The 22,743-nt window shown below is 48.3% G+C and overlaps 1 protein-coding gene across 1 annotated transcript in view; it reads left to right on the top strand.

Moving 5' to 3' along the window:
• The window catches only part of Nup210 (nucleoporin 210), a 96,238-nt gene that overhangs the window by 67,111 nt on the left and 6,384 nt on the right, over positions 1-22,743 (top strand). Inside the window, exons 21-35 of the mRNA XM_051203437.1 lie at positions 1,141-1,269; positions 2,325-2,452; positions 2,566-2,701; positions 4,040-4,102; positions 4,219-4,398; positions 7,062-7,142; positions 7,879-8,010; positions 8,335-8,493; positions 11,334-11,425; positions 12,835-13,009; positions 14,238-14,413; positions 16,213-16,433; positions 17,857-17,993; positions 20,675-20,798; positions 21,917-22,063. Of these exons, the coding sequence (XP_051059394.1) occupies positions 1,141-1,269; positions 2,325-2,452; positions 2,566-2,701; positions 4,040-4,102; positions 4,219-4,398; positions 7,062-7,142; positions 7,879-8,010; positions 8,335-8,493; positions 11,334-11,425; positions 12,835-13,009; positions 14,238-14,413; positions 16,213-16,433; positions 17,857-17,993; positions 20,675-20,798; positions 21,917-22,063 (2,080 nt within the window). The remainder of the gene's footprint in view (positions 1-1,140; positions 1,270-2,324; positions 2,453-2,565; positions 2,702-4,039; positions 4,103-4,218; positions 4,399-7,061; positions 7,143-7,878; positions 8,011-8,334; positions 8,494-11,333; positions 11,426-12,834; positions 13,010-14,237; positions 14,414-16,212; positions 16,434-17,856; positions 17,994-20,674; positions 20,799-21,916; positions 22,064-22,743) is intronic.

The following is a 22,743-nucleotide window of genomic DNA, read 5'->3' as shown; positions in this document are numbered from 1 at the left end:
GGCCACTAGTGTTAGATACCAGGCTCTGTGAAGACTTCAGGAAGGTGGAGGTCAGCATGAAGGGGAAAGGCAAGCTGGAAAATTCCAAACAGTGATGAGGGGAATTCAGCCCAGTGGAGGGAAGAACGTGCCTATCTGGTGAGGGAAGTGAGGCTTGAAATTGGAGCCAGCAGCTGGGGGGAGAGGCATAAAGTTGGTTATTTCACTTTGATGGAGAACCTATCACACCACCCCCAAAACCCACTAATTCTTGGTAATGGAACTAGGTTTGCAAACTCTGAACTGCTTGCTGAATGCATTTATACCCCTAAGCCCACTGTGACAGAGTGAACTGGCAAGTTAGTCACTTGCCCTGCCCCTGCCTGCCCAGCCCCAGAAGCCACCCAGCTGAAACACATGCCTAAAGGACATGTTGTGGCAAGTCCATGTTTGATAGTCAGATGTCCTCTGCGAGGAGCCACTGCAGCTGAGCCAGTGCTTGGAGCTGCAGTTGTTTAAGGGAGTCTCTAGGGCTACATGGGTAGGGGGGGATAAAGGGGTGCTATGGTAACCAAAAGACTAGAAAATTCAACCTTGTGTTTGTTCATTCACCTAAAACTCCTTAGTTGGTCATGACTTCAAACAAAGCTAGATTGCAGTGACGGGTTGGTCCACAGGAGCCCAGAAGTGGGTAACCTGGGTGGTCTGTTACCAGGTCTGTTGTGGTGTCAATTCAGACAAAACTCATTTGGAAGCCACTGTCTGTCCCCAGTTCTACCAGCTCCTGATTTACAGCTTCACATGAGATGAGAGTCAAAGAAGTGTGCTGCTATTGTTAAAGCCACCTGGCCAAGCCATCCTGGGTTTGAGTCTTCTGCCTCCAGATTTCCATGTGTTTCCTCATCCATCATACTTTGATCAACCCCCACCTTTTATAAAACATATAAAATTGAGATGAATGCTGCTATTAGATCCCTCTGACTCTAACACCCCACCTTCAGTTCATGCCCTGGCTGCTGGGGTGACAGAGGATCTTCTGTGTCTACTTTTAGCCAGATAGTTCCTGAGTGCTGGCATCTCAGAAGGCAAGATACTGCCAATGACCCCTTTAGCAGAAATGAGACCTGCAGCCTCGTGACCCTGTCCACCTCTGCTTTGCAGGTGCATCCTCTGTTCCCAGGCTCATCAACTGTCATGGTTCATGACTTATGCCTGGCCTTCCCAGCCCCAGCAAAGGCCATCATTCATGTCTCAGACATCCAGGAGCTGTACGTCCGAGTGGTGGACAAGGTCAGTAGATGCTTCTCCGCATGCTCTGATGATGCACATAAGGCAGTGGCAGTATGTCCTGGGAAATGTTTCCTTATGCCCTTTGCTTTTCTTACTGGATCTTGCCCACTTCTGTCCCCTCCAGAGTGGCTGAACTTATGTTGTCATCTCTGGCTCCTGTGCTTCTTGGGGACAGTGTAGGTTGACATCCCTGCTGTTTTCTTCATCCCCGTTGTCATCAGTAAAGCTTGGCAGTAAACCCTGCCTGTAGGATTGACTGAATTAGTGTTGATTGGGAATGCATGTCCTCTGGCTTACCGGTCTAGCATACACCTTGCTGAGCATGCTGTTCTGCCCCAGAATGTAGAATGAAGATTCTTGGGGATTTCAGAAGCAGTTGGGTAAAACTCAGTACTGCTAAGTTCTCCAGGGATGTGAATAAACAATAGACCTAGGCTTTCCTTTTGTGTGAATGGGAAACTGATTAGGGCTTCCAGGCTTGCTGCCCAGTTCCTGTTTACCTGTGCTAATGAAAAGGTTAATCATTGAAAGAGGGATGTTCAGGCAGCTTAGACTTCATAGCCTAAAGCTAAGATTCTATTACCCAGTCTCAAATACTCCCCTGAGTATTCTCTTATGGAGACAGGTTGACTGTATATCTCAAACTGACCCTGAGCTCACTATCCCCCTGCCTCAGCCTCCTGAGTGCCTTGCCTCCAGCTTGCTCACTAGATTCCTCTTCAGTAAGCACTCAGGCCTTCCTTTCCTAAAGTGCCTGCATAGATTTGAGCTACTCATACAGCAAGCTCCTCTGTGCCTATGTCTCTCTAATTCGGTGGGTAGTCCACCAGCAGAGAGTAGCATTCATGTCTAGTGCTATGGTCACACCTCCCTACCCCCATATACCATTAACTCACCATTTTTCACTCATTGATTGGCCAAGCCCAAACATCTGGGTGACCTGTTCCCAGTTCTCAAGCTCTGAGCTGTTGTTTGGTGATACTGTCCCTGGAAGCCTGGATGTTACATGTTGGGGGAAATGATCATGAGAGACCACTCCTGTGCCTGTACCTTAGGTGGAGATTGGTAAGGCAGTCAAGGCCTATGTCCGTGTGTTGGACTTCTACAAGAAGCCTTTCCTGGCCAAGTACTTCACCTTCATGGACCTGAAGCTGCGAGCCGCCTCCCAGATAATCACGCTGGTGTGAGTCCTCACAGGAGTTGGGAAGGGTGTCCTGGGGATGGGACTGACTCCCGTTGTAGTTTCTCAATCAGCTCTTCCTTGGAGAAGGAATCCAGTGCTTCTTTTTGTCTCAGGATTCTCGACGAAGCTCTAGACGACTACACAGCCACATTCCTCGTACATGGCATTGCCATTGGCCAGACCAGCCTATCTGCAAGTGTGACAGACAAATCTGGGCAGAGAGTCAGCTCCACCCCACAACAAATTGAGGTAGTCCTGATCCTTTTTCTCTGTGAGGGCTCCATGCTGGTTGGGTGTGTCTTTATGGTGATGGGCTAGGATTTCACCTATAAGGAGAAGCCATGTTGAAGTCTGTGCCTTGCTGTGTCCTCTGAGTAGAAGGCATAGTTACCAGCTCCCAGGTATGTGGATGACAGCAGTGAGATGCTGAACAAGGGGGAGCTTGAGATGATGACTTCCTTCTGTGGCACAGGGTTCAGGCAGTTCAGAGAAATGCTGTGCTTTGTCCCTTGGCAAAGGGATGGACAGATTCTTTCCAGAAAGCAGTGGCCAGGTGGAAGCTATAGACTGATTTTAGCTTGTGTGGAACTAACTCCTCCAGTCAGTTCTGAACCTTAGCCCAGGTTCAGGAGAGCCATGAGCACCTGCCAGGACTGTGCAGGCAGAAGGGATCAGAAAGGGGATTCCTGGGGCAAGTTGTTCAGAGTCACCTGAGCTCTGAGGCCCCTACATTGTCCCTCAGTGTGGTATAGGCTACCACATCTATGTTTCCAGGTTATCCTGTATCTATATTTTCACAGACACCCACTATAGGCAGGGTCAGGCCACTTTGTCCAAGAATCCCCAAATACCCACTAGCAGCAGCGATAGCACCATCTTCTGCAGGCCTTGGACACACAGGGGTGGCAGGCTTCATTGATCTGCTGTCAGAAGCAGGTGGAGGCGGTTTGTGCCTCCAGATGGAAGTGTGCCTTCCTCCTACTGGTGGTGAGGAATTATTTCTGCCTATAAATAGCACAACCCAACCAACACTAATTCTCAGCACAGAGCAGTCTCCACGTAATCCTTGGAGCACTTCTTACATGTTTGACAAGCAGGAACTTGTGGGGGCTGTGGGGAAAGGTTGCTACAGAGATGGGATGTCCACCTGGCTATTGGCTGCTCTTGAGTCCTTTAGTCCTTTCTTCTACAGTGAAATGATACAGCTGTTAAAGTAGAGCCTTGTTCCAAGACAGTTCGCTTTCAATATTGCTAGAGGCAATTCTACAAAGAGGAGTCAGGATTCTGGGGACCCCAGACACTCTCAATTACCACAGGGCTTTTCAGGTCTCAGATCACAGGGACCCACCTCTGGCTTCATAGGTCTTGGGTAGATTAGATCAGGGGATTCCTGATGGGTCCCCAAAATGACATCAAGGAAATACTAGTACTGCTAGTTGTAGCCACACATTGGGAGATCAAGATCCTTATTTCTGTGATCATAGGTTTCCCCAGCACTGCCAGTTCCCCTCAGCTGAGGGACGTCCATACCCCATGTTCAAGTGCTTGTAGATGCCAGTCCGTTCTCTCTTCTACCTACACATCCAGGTCTTCCCTCCGTTCAGATTGATACCCAGGAAGGTGACACTGATTATTGGAGCCATGATGCAGGTAGGAGCCACTGAAGGTCAACACAGCCCTTCTCTGTTGCCATGCTTACCTCTGTGGGATGATGAGGGATCCAGCATGACAGGTCCTTACAAGAGCCACTGTTTGTTACTTTTTAGATCACCTCTGAGGGTGGCCCCCAGCCCCAGTCCAACATCCTCTTCTCCATCAACAGTGAAAGTGTGGCAGCGGTGAGCCCTGCTGGGCTGGTGCGTGGGCTCATGGTTGGCAATGGCTCTGTGCTGGGGGTTGTGCAGGCAGTGGATGCTGAGACTGGCAAGGTCATCATCGTCTCTCAGGTATCACATGTGCGACTGGTGACTGGCTACTGGGGGTGGTTTTGGTGTGGCCAAATTTCTGTGGGTTTTATCTCTGACTCTTTGAGGACACCCAGACCTGAGATGGTTCCTCTGCAGACTGAGTCTCCTAGGTTCTTCCAGATGCTCTCTGGGATAAGATCTCTTTTATCCCCAGCCCTACAGGTTCCATGGTACTTGTGCTGGGGAACACTGACCTTGGTTCTTTGGATTCCTCAGTATGTGTATGGGTTTTGCTACCTTCCCTCTTTGCAGATGAATTGTGTGACAAACCTGCTAGTGACCCACAGCTGTTGTGGTGATTCTGAGCCTTGGCCCAGGACTGCCTGAGGTCAGGGCTCTGGGTCCTTTTGTGCACTGTCTGTAGTGGGTCCCGATAATGTGGCGATGGGATGGAGGGAATGATGCTGGTGAGGTACTCTGTGTGTAACAGTATGTACCTAGATTCACAGGTGGGTACTGGAAGCATTCTCTATGACAGCCAGTAATTTCAGACCTGGATTTGTGGTTTAGTCATCCACTCACCTCCTTAATCACTGGCTCACTGTCTCTGGCTGCTTAGGCTCTCTGGTGGCCTTATTTCCCAGTTGCGTCTTTTTTGGCCAGCAGGAAAGCTGGAAGCCCCGGTTGAAGCAGTTGTCTCCTCCTGGAGGCGTCCACTGACCCATACCAGTGGGGTTACTGACAACAGGTGAAAGTCAGTTTTCAAAGACTGACAGCTTCCTTTCTGGAATGCAATGGGAATCATTTCTACTCCCAAGAAGGCCTGATGATACAACCAGACGGGCGTCTGGATCTCTCTGCACACTCACACACAGCTCCTTTGCCCCAGTAGCTCACATAGATATCTTGGAAAGCTCCTGTGGTTCTGCTCACATGAGAGCTTATGTGGTGAGCAATAGTTTCTTCAAGCCTCAGTCACCCCATCCCTCTAGGAGGCCCCTTGAAGTAGCCTGTGCAACTCTCTATACTGGGAGTATCTAAGCACATGCCTGGGGCCTGATGAATGGCCATCCCCATGGTCTGGTAGTCTTGGTTCCCTGAGGCTGACTTTGATCTGACATTGAGCTCATTGATTGGCTCCTTTATCTAGCAGTTTCAGTATCTGTTTCCAAGAATCCAAGTTAAACCACAAAGTCTTTTTAAATGGCAGAAGCAGCTACCCAATTTTGTGTATTGACTTTGTAGAGATGGCAAGGAAGCACTGAGCATATAAAGTCATCCCAGTGGTACCCAGGGTTCATACAGGCATCCCAGAGAGTAAAGGAAAGACCTCAGGATGCCCTGCTCTGTTCCCTCTGTAGAAAAGACCGTAACTCTTTTTTTCTCCCATCAGCCAGAAAGCACAGCCCTGGTCCTCCCCACAACTTTCTCTCTACTCTTGCCCTGGCTCTCCCAGCTGTGCCTTCACTCACCTTGCTGGGCCTTCTTCTTCATCTGTCATCTCCCATCATGGTCCTTGGCAGGGTATAGGGGTTTTGTCACCAGCTATTCTGAGAGGCTCAGCCTGTAGCTTCCACATCTACACTAGGCATATGATTCTGTCAGATGCTGCTGGCTCCATCTGTCCAATCCTGAATACACCAGCATCCCAAGGCCAAGGTGTGGTCCAGAAACAGCTAGAACTGAGCAATGAGAAAGATAAGGAGAAGAAAGGACTTATTGGGCTTCTCTTATTAAACAAGTACTTGCCTAAATAATAGGGTACTAGGTGGATGTCTTAGTTACTTTTTCTATTGCTGTAACAAAACACCATGAATAGGGTAACTTTTAAAAGAATTTAATTGGGGACTCGCTTAGTTTCAGGGCAAGTCCATCTCCATCAAAGCAGGGGTATGACAGCAGGCAGGCATGGTGCTGGAACAGTAGTTGAGAGCTCACATCTTAGCCACAACCATGAGACCAAGAGTGAAGACTGGGAATGGAATGGGCCTTTGCAATCTTAAAACCCACTCCCAGTGACATACCTCCTCCAACAAGACCACACCTCTTGGTCCTTTCCAGACAGTTCCACCAACGGGGGCCACACACCCAAATAAATGAGTCTCTGGAAGCCATTCTCATTCAAACCATCACAAGCACAGAAGGAAGGTGGACTCCACATGAGCAGTGTCTATAGAGTTAAAAAGCTCATTAGCCCAACTCCCCCATTCATTACCAGTGTCTAAAGAAGCCAATACATCTAGTCTTTGGTCAGATTTATTGATTTATGGAGCTAAGGATAAAGGAAGATGTAACCCTGCTGCCATCAGGCCTGTCCTGACTCCTCTGTTCTTTCCTGTGTCCTGGTGAGTTAGACAGGCAGATAGGTCAAGAATGGAGTTGGGAGTGTCTGAGGCCTACACTGAGAGGTCCACCCAGCCTAGAAAAGAGCATATCAGGGTCCTGGTCCCCAATATACAGTTCTGACCTATAGCAGCAGGATCAGATAGGTAGGACTGCAAGCCTAGGACCAGACTGGAACTCCCATTGTGTGTGTGGGAGGGGTAGGGGGAGAAAAGCCTGGTTCCATGGAGTGAGCCATCCCCAAAGCAAGACCTCAGACAAATGAGTATGCTACTGGTATCTGTCGTAGCTGGACAGATGCCTTCTGCTCCTGGAGGTTCTCAACATCCCAAGTATCCTGAACCCCAGCTCTCTTCTAGGACCATGTGGAGGTAGAGGTGCTACAGCTCCAGGCAGTGAGGATCCGTGCCCCAATCACACGAATGCGGACCGGAACCCAGGTGAGATGGGAGCCTGTTGATCTGTGGGGCTCAGACCACTTGCAGCACTGGTGTCAACAGTCACCTCCAGGCTCCATGTTTGTGGCCTTCCTTACTAACACCCACCTGTCCCTAAGGCCACTGGCGTCTAGGCTGGCACCTGGTCTGTGGTACTTGCTCTACTGTGTATGCTCCATACACTAGCTCCATTGGGCGACTGTAATAGTACTCGAGGTGGAGTTGGATCACATCACAGATGAGCAGAAAGGTGGCATTCTGTCCAAGATCACCCAGTTGGATGTGGTTCTTCCATATTTGAGGACATGCAAGTCTCCTAAGTACAATGGAGTGACATTCTCCTCCATCTCCTCTGTGTGCTTTCAGTTGTGCCTGGGTGACTTACAGCACCTAATATGCTGTAAGTGCTTCTGTGTGGCTGTCAGACCATATTGCATAGGGAATAAAGATGAGGAAAAGTCCACAAGTGTCCTGACAGGCCCAGTCTTTTCTGTACTGTTTTTGGCACATGATTGAGGAACCTAGGGCTAGGGAGGTCTACTGGCAAGTGGTGGGCTAGGAATTGCCCAGGCAGCCTGCTTGGTACCCTTTTTGGTATCCTTTCTTTTTTTTTCTTTTCTTTTGCCATTAGCCACTACATAAGGGAAGCAAGGAAGCTTTGGGGCCAATAAGGATGGGGATGTGGGGGAGGGGATACACAGTGCTGGAACCAGCAGTTACAAGGACTCACTTCCCCCAGATGCCTGTCTTTGTCACTGGGATCACCAGCAACCAGAGCCCTTTCTCCTTTGGCAATGCTGTGCCAGGCTTGACCTTCCACTGGTCTGTCACCAAGCGGGATGTCCTGGACCTCCGAGGGCGGCACCATGAGGTAACCACCCAGAAACCCCAACTCTCTGTCTGAACCAGCATCCTTACTGGTTAAGGGTCCCACCACATTGTCTCACAGGAGTCTACATATTGCTGTTTAGGGTATATCTGCCCCTGTTTTGTTTCCACAACAAAATACCAGAGGCAGGGTACTTATGGAGAAAAAGAAGTTATTTAGTTTTCAGCTTAAGGAGTTTTGTAACATGGCACTAGTATTTGCACAGCCCTAGTGAAGGCCTGGGGCAAGTATGTCCATCTATCACCCTTCTAGGGATGCTGGGGCCCTGGGCCTCTCTCTTGGAAACATGCTTGATATCTTTCCCAGGCATCTATACGGCTCCCGCCTCAGTACAACTTTGCCATGAATGTGTATGGCCGGGTGAAAGGCCGGACTGGACTGCGATTGGTGGTCAAAGCTATGGACCCCACAGCTGGGCAGCTGCATGGCCTTGGCAAAGAGCTCTCAGATGAGATCCAAATTCAGGTAAGGGGCAGGTTGGTGATAGCCACATGAAAGGGAGAGGACATAACAGTGGCCTGAGTTCTAGGATGGGGGCCTTGTATACCCCAGCTATTAAAACTGCTTAGGCTGCTGAGGAATTGTAGGACATCCACCCTGTATGTGATCAGGTAAGGAGACAGATAGAAAGTAGGGTATATAGAAGGTGCCAGGAAAGGTAGAGATGGTACTGACTACAGCTCCTAAGAGCATGAGAAGAGTTAGTGCATATCCTGTGCAGAGGTTGGCGGTATCTTATAGCATCCCAGAAGTGCAGCTTACTCTTAGTTTGAGGTCTGGGGGTCTCTTGATATTAGGGACTGCTGACAGGAACTAGAGCTCACCATTCCTGAGTTTTAATCCCCTGCATTTACTTAGCAATCAATTCTAGACTTCCTCATAGAGACAGGCTATCCTCCCCACTGCTAGCATTGACACATCCAGTGCTAACATGGAACCCACCACGCAGGCCATACGGGGTTGGAGGAGCTGTGTTCTGTGCTGTAGAGAGGGAGGATATTTGGCCAACACTGAGACCAACTCAGTCGGCCCAGAGATTCCCCTGCAGGAGCCTGTTTCTCTCATCTCTCTTTTAGGCCTTTCCCTTCTGCTGCTGGATGAGATTGTACCTTTGGGCCCTGTAAAACAGGGAAGTTGGACTGAAGTAATAGCTCAGTTAGTGAAGTGCTTGTGTAAGTCTGGGGGCTTGAGTTTGACCCTTAGCACTTTTAAAAAAGAAAAGCCAGGGCCTAGAGAGATGGCTCAGAGATTAAGAGCACTTGTTGCCCTTGTTACAGAAGACCCAGCTTCAGGTCTCAACACCCACGTGATAGTTCATAACCATCCATAATTCCAATTACAGGAGATCTGTTGCCCTCTTCTGACCTTTGGGGTACCAGGCACACATGTAATGCACATACATACATGTATTCAGAACACTACTACACATTAAAAATAAAGCCTGGTATGGTGGCTGTCATTGTAGTCTAATACTGAGGAGGTAAAGATAGAGGGATTCCTAGGGTTTGCTGGCCAGCCGGCCTCACCTAATCTGCAAGTCCTAGGGCAATAAAAGTCTCTGGCTTTAAAAGCAAGGTTAATATTCCCTAAGAAATAACACCTGAAGATGACCTCTGACCTCTGCAGCAACACATGCATGATACCACACACAGACACACCCTCATGGGCACAGACATACACACACAACCTCATGGGAGCTTACACACACACACACACACACACACACTTCAAGGTTGTCTTGCTTATGATCTAGAATTCTATAACCCCTGAACCCTTGTAAGCTGCAAAGAAAAACTGAGGTATTCCCTGACTACCAGGAGAAAGAAAAAAAAAAGCTCATATCCCCACCTAGAGAAGAAAAGCCCTCCCCTCCCTTCTTCCTCGTGCATGTGAGGCTCAGGGACAAAGAAGCAGATTTTCAAAGAAAGAAATAGCTCTTTTCTAACTCTCTCACCTCTTGCACAGGTGCACAAGCACTTAGAAGGTTAATATTCCCTAAGAAATAACACCTGAAGATGACCTCTGACCTCTGCAGCAACACATGCATGATCCCACACACAGACACACCCTCATGGGCACAGACATACACACACAACCTCATGGGAGCTTACACACACACACACACACACACACTTCAAGGTTGCACACACTCACACACAGGGACACATAGAAGTGTATCTACACAAAGACACAAGCAGGTAACAGACACGTGTGTCCAGAGGGACACATACCCAGGTACACACAGATTCATACAGACACTATTATGGATTCCCCTGGTTAAACAGAACACATGACTTGTAGGCAGGGCATTGTAGTTTTGAATCTGAGTGGTTCCATGTCAGTTCTGTCCTTGACAGCCACTAGAATTGGAGTAAATCAAACCAGGGAAGTGGGGTCCAGCTCACTGATGTGTGTGTTTGTTGCCAGTATGGTTTTACCAGATGACATAATCGGCAGATGAGTGAAGCTCAGCCTTCCTGTTTTTGGAGCCCTTCTCTCCAATTCACTACAAGGCCTCCCCATTCCCTGGTGCCTGCCTGACAGGTGCTGCTTCCCTGCCAGTGCTGGTACTGTTGATATCCTGGCATTGATGGTAAAATGAGTTCACCTCCACCTACAGAGAGGACATGTTTTAAGGGAACAGAAAGAAACGTGCTTGTGGATGTTTCCACTGTGCAGCTAAGGTCCTAGTTAGTCAGTGATGCCACTTCATGCTCAGGACCACCTGCCTGGGTGAAAATGGCCTCTGATTCTGCCGCAGGTGCCCCTGACACCAAAGCCCCCTGAGTTTCCCCAAGGCTGTTTTCTTGCTCTCTTTGGGATGTTCTGCTGTTCACCTCAGATCCAGATCCTGGAGACAGATGGTACCAGAAGCCACATTGTGGATATGGGATATACTGTAAAAGATGAGCACAGAGGTCTTGAGGTCTTCAGCTCTTTCCCCTCAGAGAACTGTGTATCTGCTCAGGATGCCCATCTGGTCTTGTCAGAAACTGGGACACAGAAACTTCCAGACACAGTGTCAGAATGTGTGGGCCCTTGAGCCAGGCTGGAAACAGTCTAAGCGAAAGGACTGGGGTGGTAATGGTCCTCCCATCACCTCAAAACACCTGTGAGTGAGGGGATCAGGTTTGGTCTGACACTGTCATACCCTAAAGGCCAGCCCTCCCATTATATCCCAGGCCACCAGGGAGGTGCTAAGAGCAACTTCCTGTGTCTCTCCTCAGCTCTCACTGAGGGGGAGCAGATGCTTTGACTGGATATGGGTCTGGTTGGGGTAAGAAATATGGCTTGCTCTTTTCCAGGTGTTTGAAAAGCTGCGCCTGCTGAACCCTGAAATAGAAGCAGAACAAATACTGATGTCACCCAACTCACTTATAAAGCTGCAGACAAACAGGTGTGTGACTCAGCTCTTGCTTTCTGTGAGGATAAGAGCTGCACTGTTGTCCCATCCAACAAGCCGTTTGTTGAAGTTGTCAGGTACCCTGCGTACATGCAGGGAGGCTTTCTGGGTGATGTACTTGAGCTGGGGCAGCTTCTGTATCCCTTCTCTTCCAGTGAGTGACCTCTTCTTCTCCATAGCTCTAATGTTCCTGTAGCCAAAACTCATTTTTTATAAACACTCCTGAATTCAGTCTTTAAAAGGGACAAAAGTACCAACTTAAAAGTGCTAAAATTTTCAAATGCCCCTGTGTTTTCAATATTTGCTACTCAAAGCAGAGCCCATGAATTAGCAATAGCAGTGGCCCTGGGGAACAGGATAAAATGCAAAGTTTAGGCTCCACCTCAGGCCTACTGAAGGGAAAGCTGCACTTTAACCAAGTCCCCAGGCAGTGTTGGCACATGCCAGTGCTGGTGATGTGTTGTTTTAAAAGCTAGCTGCAAATATGACTCCCCCTTGGATTCACAAAGGAAGCTATCCTAACATGACTTGGACCTGAGTAGCAAATGGTGAGTGGAAGACTCTGAGCCACACAACTATATTTCATGAAGCACTCAGGGTTCATTCAGTCAGAAATAACTCAGGATGAGATGCTATGCTAGACCACAGAGGTGTAGTACCTTCAGAGACAGTAGAAGGGTGTTGAGAAAGTGGTGTGTAACTTTCAGATGGAGTCCAGAGAAGCACTTCTCTATGGAGATTTAGGGGAGGAATGTCATCGATAGAGATGCCTGACCTATGGATATCTTATGGGATGAACAGGACTTCTTCTGATTACAAGGAGGGAGCTGGTAGAAGAAAGTTCAGGCAGAGGCTGTCACATTTGCTTAAACTCATCTAGAGCCATTCAGTGGTGCCAGCATAGGCAAGGACCTTGCAGGAGCTCTCAGTGGTAACTGAAGGTCTCTCCTTGATTATTCTGTTAAGGAGCACATGAAGTGCTCCTTATCACCCTTCCTTATCAGTCCTTGCAAATAGAGGCTAGCTGTTGGTCCATACAACTCAATGCCCCCACACTTTCCTCCACTCCAGGCTGCCTCACTTCAGTAAGAGAAAATGATTTGCCATAGAAATGGTCTTTTTTACAAAGTGTGGCTGATGAAATTCTGGTCTTACAGTTTCGCATCCTGTTGGTTCAGCCTTAGATATATACTGTTCTCGAAGTTGTAAGTTTTCCACATTGGCTTCTGTGGGTGACTGATAGGCTGTATAGCAATAACAGTAAGAGGTACTGCTGAGTCTTGATACCAAGGTTGTAAATGACTGGAGCCACAGATGTGAAATCTCAAGATAATTTACTGAGCTCCTGCCTGAGCCCTGATCCCTCTATGTGTCATAAAAGGAAATCATCTTGCTTTCCAAAGGGATGGTGCGGCCATTCTGAGCTACCGTGTCCTCAATGGACCTGAAAAGGTTCCTCTTGTGCATATTGATGAGAAGGGGTTCCTGGTGTCCGGTTCTGGAATTGGGGTATCCACCCTCGAAGTGATTGCACAGGAGCCTTTTGGTACCAACCAGACTGTCATTGTCTCTGTAAAGGTAGGATTGTCTTTCACCCTGTCTGTGTACAAGGTCAGTAGGTCAGAGGTGACAGTTCCTCTCTTGGATGTAAAAGTGATTTACCCTCTAGATGAGGAATTCTGCTTAGGAATTTATCCAAGAACCATTCACTGCCAAATGTCCTGGAGAGTTATTGATTCTGCCTAGCTTGTTTCATAGAAGGGGAAACTGAGGCCCTGTGAAGTCCACAAATAGCCCAAAAGTACAGAGTTGCAGTCTTGGCAAATGTGCTGATGTTCTCCCACTGCACCTGACCCCTGACATTATTCCCACATCCAGTATTGAACCCCTTCCCAGACCAGTGCAGTACCTGAGCATGATTAGCTCTTTCTAGCATGAAGTGTGCTCATTATCAGACATGCAAATGACTATATCAACTCTGAAGACATAGTAGCTCATTTTGCAGCAGGGAAACTGACGCAGGGTGCCTCACTCAAGCAATACAGTGGCTCTGGACTGTGTTCACCATGCCCAAGGCCTTACTCTGACATTCCGTGTCTACCAGGGACAGACCTGCTCCTTGGGTATCCCCATCTCATTGCCTCCACCTTCTGAGTCCTAGAAGATAAAGTGAACTGTCAATCAGATGCTTTGGTTCACACCTGGGCTGTAGCTTGTTTTGTTTAGTGGGCCTGGCAGGTGCTACCAACCTACTTTTTGATTGACATAAAGTACTAGGTGTTCATCATAACCTGACCCTACAACAGTTAACCTGCCTAGTGGGCTTTGGATTTTAGTGGCAATATTTGGCCAGGTGAGGGATTCTTGTCTCAAAAAAAGGGTAAATGTTTACCTGCCTTGTGTGGGGATTTGATTCAGAGATGGCTCTAGAGACCCACTGTTGGCCTTTATCAGCACCCTTGTAGGCAAGTGGCATCCCCTCTGCATCCAGTGGGCATACTTCTACTTCAAATGCCCGGAGACCCAGCTCTTCCCATGACTCTGAACATTTACAGTCACAGCCCAGAGGGTGTTCTTGCCATGTGACCCATGACCTAAGTTTTCAGTCATGGATCCTGACTCACCTGGGTCTTTTGGAGGTTGACTAGCTATATATTAAGTGATGAAAACTGTGTCACTAGGTGGAAACTCTAAGAAGCAAGGTCTTTTTCTTCTCTAAATCCTGAAGTCAGCCCACCCCCTTAAGTGTCCCTGAGATAGGCACTCACTCAGGCAGGTATCATCATACCTGCATGGTGTCCTCCAGGTCTCTCCTGTTTCATACCTGAGGATCTCCATGAGCCCAGTTCTGCACACTCAGCACAAGGAGGCGCTGGCGGCTCTGCCTCTGGGGATGACCATGACCTTCACAGTTCACTTCCATGACAACTCTGGAGACATTTTCCATGCTCACAATTCAGTCCTCAATTTTGCCACGAACAGGTAAGGCATGGACATTCTTCATTTCTCACAGGGAGGCTGGTCTCAGTTGTGACGGGATGTCATATATAGGTCCAGATAGGTGATGAAAGAAAGGCGGGTTGTGCAAGGATGGTTGAAGGGATGGCTTGCTGCACCACATGAACCAGGCCTGGAAGCAGCAGATCCAATCAAGGGACAGAGAGGGGGAGGGTAAGAAAGGCCCAGGCCTTTCTGCATGGCAGGAACCATTAGATGATGATAGTCCCTGATGGGCAGGGAGCAGAGCACACCTCCTGAGAGCTGAGATGGGAGGGCTTGTGGAAGGCTCTCCATGTGACCAAGAAGAGAAATGCTGGGAAATGTGAGCAACTGCAATCAGTGTGGTCCTGTCATCAATGGATAGAGAAGAATAAGGTGCATACCCTACACTGCACGAGCACATGATGAAGAAGCCACTGTCACTGAGCATCTGCCCACAGGCCGGCTACCATATCTTTCTGGTTCCTCTCCTAGTCCTGTTATAGAAGTCCAGAGAGGTCAAGCCATTTACCATGAGCTACAAAACTAGGAAGTGGAGCTTGAATACCATATGCACCTAGCTCCAAGCATGATTTTCTTAGGCTGGCTCTTTTTAATCTTTGCTGTAACTTCAGTCCTGCTGTGAGGATGGAGAGGGTGACAAGAGGACCCAGGCTTCAGTGTGACCTGCCAAATGTCTGAGTCCACTAGATAGCAGTAGCTCTCAGAGTGTGGTCTCCAGTCTGGCATCAGCAATCCTCAATGGATAGTTAGATACATTTCCACAGGGCTCAGGAAACCATGATTTTAAAGGCTGATGGCTGCTGCCCTTGGGCATTACAGAGTTGTTAGGGAAACACTTTGACTGAGCATGGAGCTTTTTGAACTATCCAAGTGTTAGTTACCATCCAACGTGGACTTCCCATGGGTCTGAAAACACTTCTGCCTCCTTTGGCTAAAAACCCTGAAGGAAGGTATAAGGGGCATATTGCATGGCAGGAAACTTGTTTGCAAACCTTGTTTGTGGGTCCCATGAGTCTGACGATGTAGTTCATCTCCCCAAGGCCCTTCTACCTGTCACATAAAGAATATACCTACTCCCATCAATGAGAGAGTGGTCATGAGGGCCTCTGGACAGCCATGGGCCTCTGCACAAAGTACCATGTATCTGCCTATTTTGGATGAGGTGGAACTCAGGTCTTGCTGCCCTTAGCCATACCATAGAAGTCACTCTAGCCTTGTGTAGCAGGAGTACCTGCTTGTAGCAATCAGTCTGCGGTCAGCATCAAGGGCATGGGGGAGGCTAGGATTGAGGCAGACAACATGGCCCTCACTCCTACCTGCTTCACTCTCACCTCTGGCACCCTTCACCATGAGGGTTGAGCAGGTGGTTAGGAGTACCTTCCCACTACAGGTGCATCCATAGCAGATGCACCATGTACATCCCTGCTCCTGCTTCACAGGAAGAGATGGTGCAGGAGTGCTTAAGCCAGCCATAAAGTGAAAGGCAGCCTGCACCTTCTTAGCATGTCCCTTGTGGGCCATTTTCCTTTTTGGGCCTCCGCTTCCCTTCTAAGTGTGAGGGTGATGATACTGGCAGATCCCTACTGGGTGCTGTGGGCTGTGTCCCAAGAATGACAAGGAAGGGGGCATCAAGTCTGTGCTGTGCCCCCTTCAGTAGAGCCTAATCTGGAACCTCAGTCAGCCCAGTATTGCTCAGTAGATGACAGGGATGAGTTTTTCTCTGTATTTCCTCTCTGGCTTCTCATCTGAGCTTCAGCTCTCCTTTCCTCTGTCCCTAGAGATGACTTTGTGCAGATTGGCAAGGGTGCCACCAATAACACTTGCATCGTCCGCACAGTCAGTGTGGGCTTGACACTGCTCCGTGTGTGGGATGTGGAGCACCTGGGCCTCTCCGACTTTGTGCCACTACCCGTCCTACAGGCCATCACCCCAGAAGTGTCTGGAGCTGTGGTGGTGGGTGACATCCTCTGTCTGGCTAGTGTTCTCATTAGCCTGGGAGGTAAGAGGGATGTGACTGGTTTGTATTAGGGTGTGGCACCCCAGGAAGTGCTTGGTTATCACATCACGGGAGGCGTGCCAGTGGAACCTAGAGGATGCTCAAAGGATATGGCCTAAAGGCCTCATTCAACCTGCCACTTGGCAATGCCTGTACATTTGTAGCCAAGTAGCAGTGGAGATAGTATTGGCATTGCAGCCCAGTATTCACTAGCAGCAAAAGTCTGCAAGTCCCTACCCAGGAATAGCACTGCTCAGTAGAAATTTTTACAGTTGTGGAAATGTCCTGTATGTATACTCTGTTACCCAGTTGCCTCCACAAGTGCATGCTTACTGAGTGGCTAGTGGTACACACCAGCAGCATGGCTCTGGGACACCTGAGCAGAAAATGAGTACCCACACTCCTGTAACTTGTACACAGACACTTGTCTTTCTCCTGGTTGGTTTCCGTTCTTTAGCCTTATTTCCTCCAGAGGAAATGAAATAGTAGCCAGTTATGGTGGCTCATACATGTGGATGTGATCCTAGCACCGGTGAGGCTGAGACTGGAAGATTGACATGAGTTTGAGACCAGTCTGGTCAATACATTGAGATCCTGGTTAGTTTAGCCTACAGTGAAACCCTGTCTCAAAAAAAAAAAAAAAAAAAAAAAAAAAAAAAAGAAGAAGAAGAAAGAGGACGTAGGGGAGGGAGGAAAGGTCAAAGAAATAACTGGTGGTTGGATTTTTATTGTTTATTGGGAACAAAGTGCTATGTGACACTGAGCCTAGGATCTAATTTCTTAAAGAGTCTTTTAAAAATATGTTAACATACTTTTATTAAACTGTTACTAAATCATGTGTTTTCAGAGTAAATTTTATCTATTTAATCCAGTAGCAATTTTATAAATATTCAGTTGGTTTGAGTTGGAATTATTATTATTTGTTAGGTTTGTTTATTTTTATTTTATGTGTATGAGTGTTTTGTCTGCTGCTGGGGATTGAACCTTGGTCCTCTGCAAGAGCATAAGCACTCTTAACTGCTGAACTGTCTCTCCGGCCAGTGATTCTTACTTTTATTATCAATGTGTCAGCACTGAGGTCTGCTGTTTCTAAAGAGGAACTGATAATACTGGGAGATGGTAGGGGCCCAGAGACACAGCACCCAGCCTATCCCAGGACAGAGAGTTGGGAAAGCTTCATGTAAAAAACAGATTCCAGGTTGGAAAGTATGAGCAAGGGGAGTTAGTACCCCCTGAGAATGGATGCAGAGGGAGAGTTGAAGGTGGCCAGAGCTAGGAAGGTGGGAGGACTTTAGAGGTAGCTGATGTGGATTCCACCCTGAGCTAAGAATGGAGACCCTCACAGGCAGAGGGCCTGGGGAGCTAGGTTTGGCCTATCGTGTCCAAATGTGAACAAGATGGATGATATCTGGGCTTATTCTCCCAGGTATCTCAGGGACCTGGAGCTCCTCAGCCAGCAATATCCTCTACATTGACCCCAAGACAGGTGTGGCTGTGGCCAGAGATGCAGGGTCTGTGACTGTTTACTATGAGATCACCGGACATCTGAAGACCTTTAAAGAGGTAGGACTTGAAGGCAGGCAGAGACAATTGTGGCCAACACTGTTGGAGGCAGTGTGTGTCTGTAACTAGGCTTGGAGACATATGTTTCAATCCTAGTACTTGGGAGGCTGAGGCAAGAAGATTATCTTAAATTTGAGACTATCCTGACCATCATTGTACCCCCACTATATCATAGTATACGTACCCCTTGGTACCAGAATCTGCTCGCGATCAGGTCTCTTTACACAAAGACATAAGAGCTCAGTCTCCTGTCTATTTTCATTTGTTTTGTGGTGTTTTGTTTGTGTGTCTGTTTCAAGACAGGACCTTACTATGTGGTCCAGGTTGCCCTTGGACTAAATCTCCCGAGTCCCTGTGTTCCAGGTGTTTGCCACTTCTGTATGCTTGAAATCACTTCTGATGACTCACAATAACTAACTGATACAGCAGGTACAAAGGCTGGCTGTACCTCTGATTCCCTTTTCTTTAAGAAACAAATAACCAGGCCTACTGCCAGAGCTGTCTGCAGCTGTCAAGATCTAGGAGAATCATCCACCCACTAAGTGTAAGATAGGAGCCAGTCCCCTATTCATCCCATGCATCTCTCTCATGTTCAAACCAGCATGAGGAGAGAGATCTGGTCGATTGATTGTACCCACCCACCAACACCCATGTTTGTCTGGGAGCCAATGTAGCCATGCAGCCATTGGGGCTGGCATTTCCCTGAAGGGAGTTCAGACCATGTGATGGGCACCCCAGTGATTTGGTGTCACCAGCAAAGTTAAACTTTCCCCAGCAAGTCACCTTTGAATCTTTATGAAAGCAAAGAAAAACCTTTCTCTCCAGCTGAGAATGAATCAATGAGCCTAATCTGGCTGAGTTCCAAACCTGTCTCATTTTTAGAGGCAGCGTGTGCTTTATCAGATCCGGCAGTTTAACCTAATAGTTTGCATATTTAGTGCTGCTGTGGTTCGAGGCAGTGGTTGCAGATAAAGGCACTCTGATTAATAAAGCTCTGCTTCCCAGGAGAGGCGAATGGTCAGGAGAGGGGCCAGCAGGCTCCAAGGGATATAGAGTTGAGAGCAGAGCCCAGGGTAAGCTGGATCATAGGGTACATGTGGGAGGGACTTAAGGTCTGACTTTATGGACAGATCAGGAAGTGCCCTGAAGGCTGGGTGCAATGGTTTAAGGGTGGCCTCAGCTCGGCGTATGCCTGCAGTGTCACTCCTTTGAGAGGCTGAGACTGTAGCAGCCTGTGAAATTTAGGATAGCCTAGACTCTCAAGTCATATTGTCTCTGTAGGTTCAAATCCAAGATTAGCCACTGGGCAAGTTTCACCTGAGTGCCAGGGATGGGGGCCACACTGTGACGTAGCATAGTGAGTTAACATGGAGAGGGCAAGTCAAATGGCACTTAGGCTCTCACAGGTGTTTGTTCCACCTGTATTGCTGCTGTTCCTGTTAGGGGGTGGGTAGAGTGGTAGTTTGTTTTACACTACACAGAGTTTTGGTTTTAAATCAGAATGATGCAGATCAGAGGCATATAATGGTTGCTCAGGATGACCAGCTGGTGGACTGGATGGGGTGTTGTGGAGCAGGCTTGAGGTGATTTTCCTGGGTTTGTTGTCAGGGACCTGGTAGATCGTGGTTTTGTACTGTGAGATGGGTGGTATTGGAAGAAGATAGTGAGTGGGTCCTGGGGAGGTTGAGGTGGGTGTCAGCTGAGGTGGTAGGACATAGTTGGGCGGTGAGTCTGTAGTCCTTTCCTGAAGGCTAGAGCTGCACTGGGATGTCTAGCACAGGGATGCTATGTTGGGAGACACCTGAGTGTGGGTGTGAGCAAAGCAAGAGTAGGCCAGACAAAGGAGGAGAAAGTGTGAGAAGATCCATTGTAGCCAGGAGGAAAAGAGAAGAGAGATTTTTAAAAGTAGGAAACAGGGTCAGGGAGCACAGTGGTGGGTATCTCTGTTGGTTCTTTGGGCAGCAATGACTCCTGAAAGGAGGCAGTACTGTACCATTGCTTTCCTATGCTGTAGGAAAGGCCCACAAGAAGAGCCCCCAGTATACTGGCCCCCTCCCAGAAAGTGTGGCCAGCATTCTAGCTGCAGAAGGACATGGGCCTGCAGGCCTTGCAGAGGGAGATAGTGGAACATCCCAGTAGAGGGAGGTCTGTAGAGGGGATAGAATATGCCCAAGGAGTACCAGGTGGGGTGTGTCTGAGCAGGCTGGCTTCTGGTGGGGACCTCATTCTGTAAGCATTTGGGTCAGATTGATCCATTCTGAGTAAGTATAGTCAACTAAGTGGATCTTCTGTCCTTGTGGCAAGATTAGTTTACTAGATCTGTGAGCAGATGGAAAGTGATGGCAGGACCATGCACTCTGGCCTGAACCACTAAGCACGTTTACTCTGCTATTAGCCCTGCACCTGCCATTGAGCCCAGTCTGCCAGGTGCCCTTGCTCTACCACCTGCCTGGGCTTTGCTGCCATTCCAACCTTATCCTTATAGGGTGGGGAGTTGGGGTGGCCAGTCAAGGCTCTGACAGATACCCTGCCACACTCCAGTAGGTGTTTAAACTGTAAGCCTATTATGTTTTGTTGCCTATAGCATAGGTGATAGGAGCTGCAGGTGAGGTCATGAAAAACACCCAGCACAGACAGCCGGCACACAATCAGCACTCAACACAACTGCCTTGTCTCCGTAGATAGTGGTTGGCACCCCTCAGAAGATTGTGGCCCATCGCCTCCACTCTGCCCAGACCAGTATCCAGGAAGCCACAGTCTCCAAAGTGACCATCAGCGTGGGAGACAGGAGCTCTAACCTGCTTGGTATAGAAAAGTGGATTCTGGGTGTTTGGGCTTACCTTGCCAGGTTTGGAGAATGAGAAGTAACATCTGTGCCCTTTGGGTGATTTTTAGCTGTTTGGGTTTTTTTTTTTTTTTTTGTTTGTTTGTTTGTTTTTTTGTTTTGTGATGTTGGGGATGGAACCCAGGGCATTAACACACCACAGGCATGTGCTGTACCATTGAGCCATATCCCCAACTCTGCTTTTCTTATTCAGACTAACCCCTAACTCTAGAGAGATACCCTTTAGCCTCAGTTCACCCACTCCTTGCAGCTTTTAAGAAATTCGAGGCCTCCATAAGCCGAAGCGTGAAAGGCGCCTTCGTTGAGAGCTGAGCTCCAAGACATTGCCCGCACTGAGTCAGAGCTGTGATTGTAGCCCTAGGGCATGAGGCAGAGCAACTGCAGTCCACTGCTGCTGATGGTGGAAACTAATGACATTGCAGGCTGGTGGCTGGTTTTGATTTTTATAATTACCTCTCCTAAGTCATGCATAGAGCATTCCATCTCACTCTTTGCCTATGACAGCCCTGGATAGCAAGTGCCAGAAATAAATACGTCGATACAGATTTTTTTTTTTTAACCAGTTAACGGATGAATTAAGTTCTACCATTCTCATTGTGATTAATGGGGCACACTCACAACATCATGGAAATGCTGTTTTCCTCTTTCAGTACAAGTGGGAAAATATTCTGCTGTTGCCAAAATTATGTGCAGTGTGTTTATGGATAGTCTATGCCCTCCCAGTGTTAAGAAGCCAATGGCCATTTCCTTGTTTACTGCAACAGGCCACACATCAGCAGGTTGCCTGTCACCATGCCCTCTGTCACCATGCTGGAATTCTCATCTGAGGTGGCCCTGGCATTCAGTAACCCAACTTGGATCAGAATCCTTAGCTTCAATAAGGATTACTTACTTTTACATGTTACTTTTACCAAACTCTGTGAACTACTGAGCTCCCCACATGGGAATAACATGGAACACTGATGCCATTCATGCCTGCCCAGCCTCCATAGACTTGTTCCTTCATTGTAGGTATGGTGGCTTTATGCTTTCTCCAAGCCCTTCTCACCTGACCATTGCCTCCACCCTGTGCCTTTAGGTGAGTGCTCCCCTGCCCAGCGAGAAGTCATTGAAGCCTTACACCCAGAGTCCCTCATCAGCTGTCAACTCCAATTCAAACAAGATGTCTTTGATTTCCCTGCTCTCGATATCTTCACTGTGGAGCCAGGATTTGATTCTGCTCTGGGTAAATTTGCAAAGAATTAAAATGCAATGAATCTGCCTGCTGGATGTCTAGGGTCAGTTATAAGTGTGTACTTCATAATGGCCATGTGTCCAGACAGGCAGAAGTTGTTGGGAATCCAGCCTAAGGCTGTTACCACACTGTAGTCTCTGTTGCTGCTCCAGGCCTGCCAAGAGGGCATAGTCTTTGGCATCACCCATATTCTGCAGAGCTCAGCACCAAACCCAGGTTGAAGTCTGGGTCCATAATCCTACCACTCAGTTTTGGACAGAAGCGGACCCTTCTAAACCTCCCTCTTTTGACTGAGGATGACAATGCCTTGCCCTGTCCCCTACTTCCCGCATAGAGCTAGTAAGAGGTGACTGGCACCGTATGACATAGTCATGGGCTATGTTTGAACATGCTGAAACATAGCTGCACCAAGGCTCAGGACACTAGAGTGGTTGGGCTGGTGACCACCACTATAGGCTGGTGAGCCTGCCTGGCCCCACTGCATGGAAAGGGTTGCTGCTGGCTGAGAGAGTGCAAATGTATCCCAAGGGCACATTCAGGGCCTCCCCCAGCATCTAGCACAGAGAAGGCCCTTGCTGAGCAAGGAAGTTATCTAGGGACCTGTAGTTGTATGTCATTGACGGAATACAACTCAGGTGTTCAGATTCTAGGTCGCCAGCTGCCCAAGACCC

Source organism: Phodopus roborovskii, unplaced genomic scaffold (genome assembly GCF_943737965.1).
Source record: "Phodopus roborovskii unplaced genomic scaffold, PHOROB, whole genome shotgun sequence".
Taxonomy (NCBI): domain Eukaryota; kingdom Metazoa; phylum Chordata; class Mammalia; order Rodentia; family Cricetidae; genus Phodopus; species Phodopus roborovskii.
Note: the sequence above shows the minus strand (reverse complement) of the source record. Positions and strands in the feature narration are given on the sequence as shown.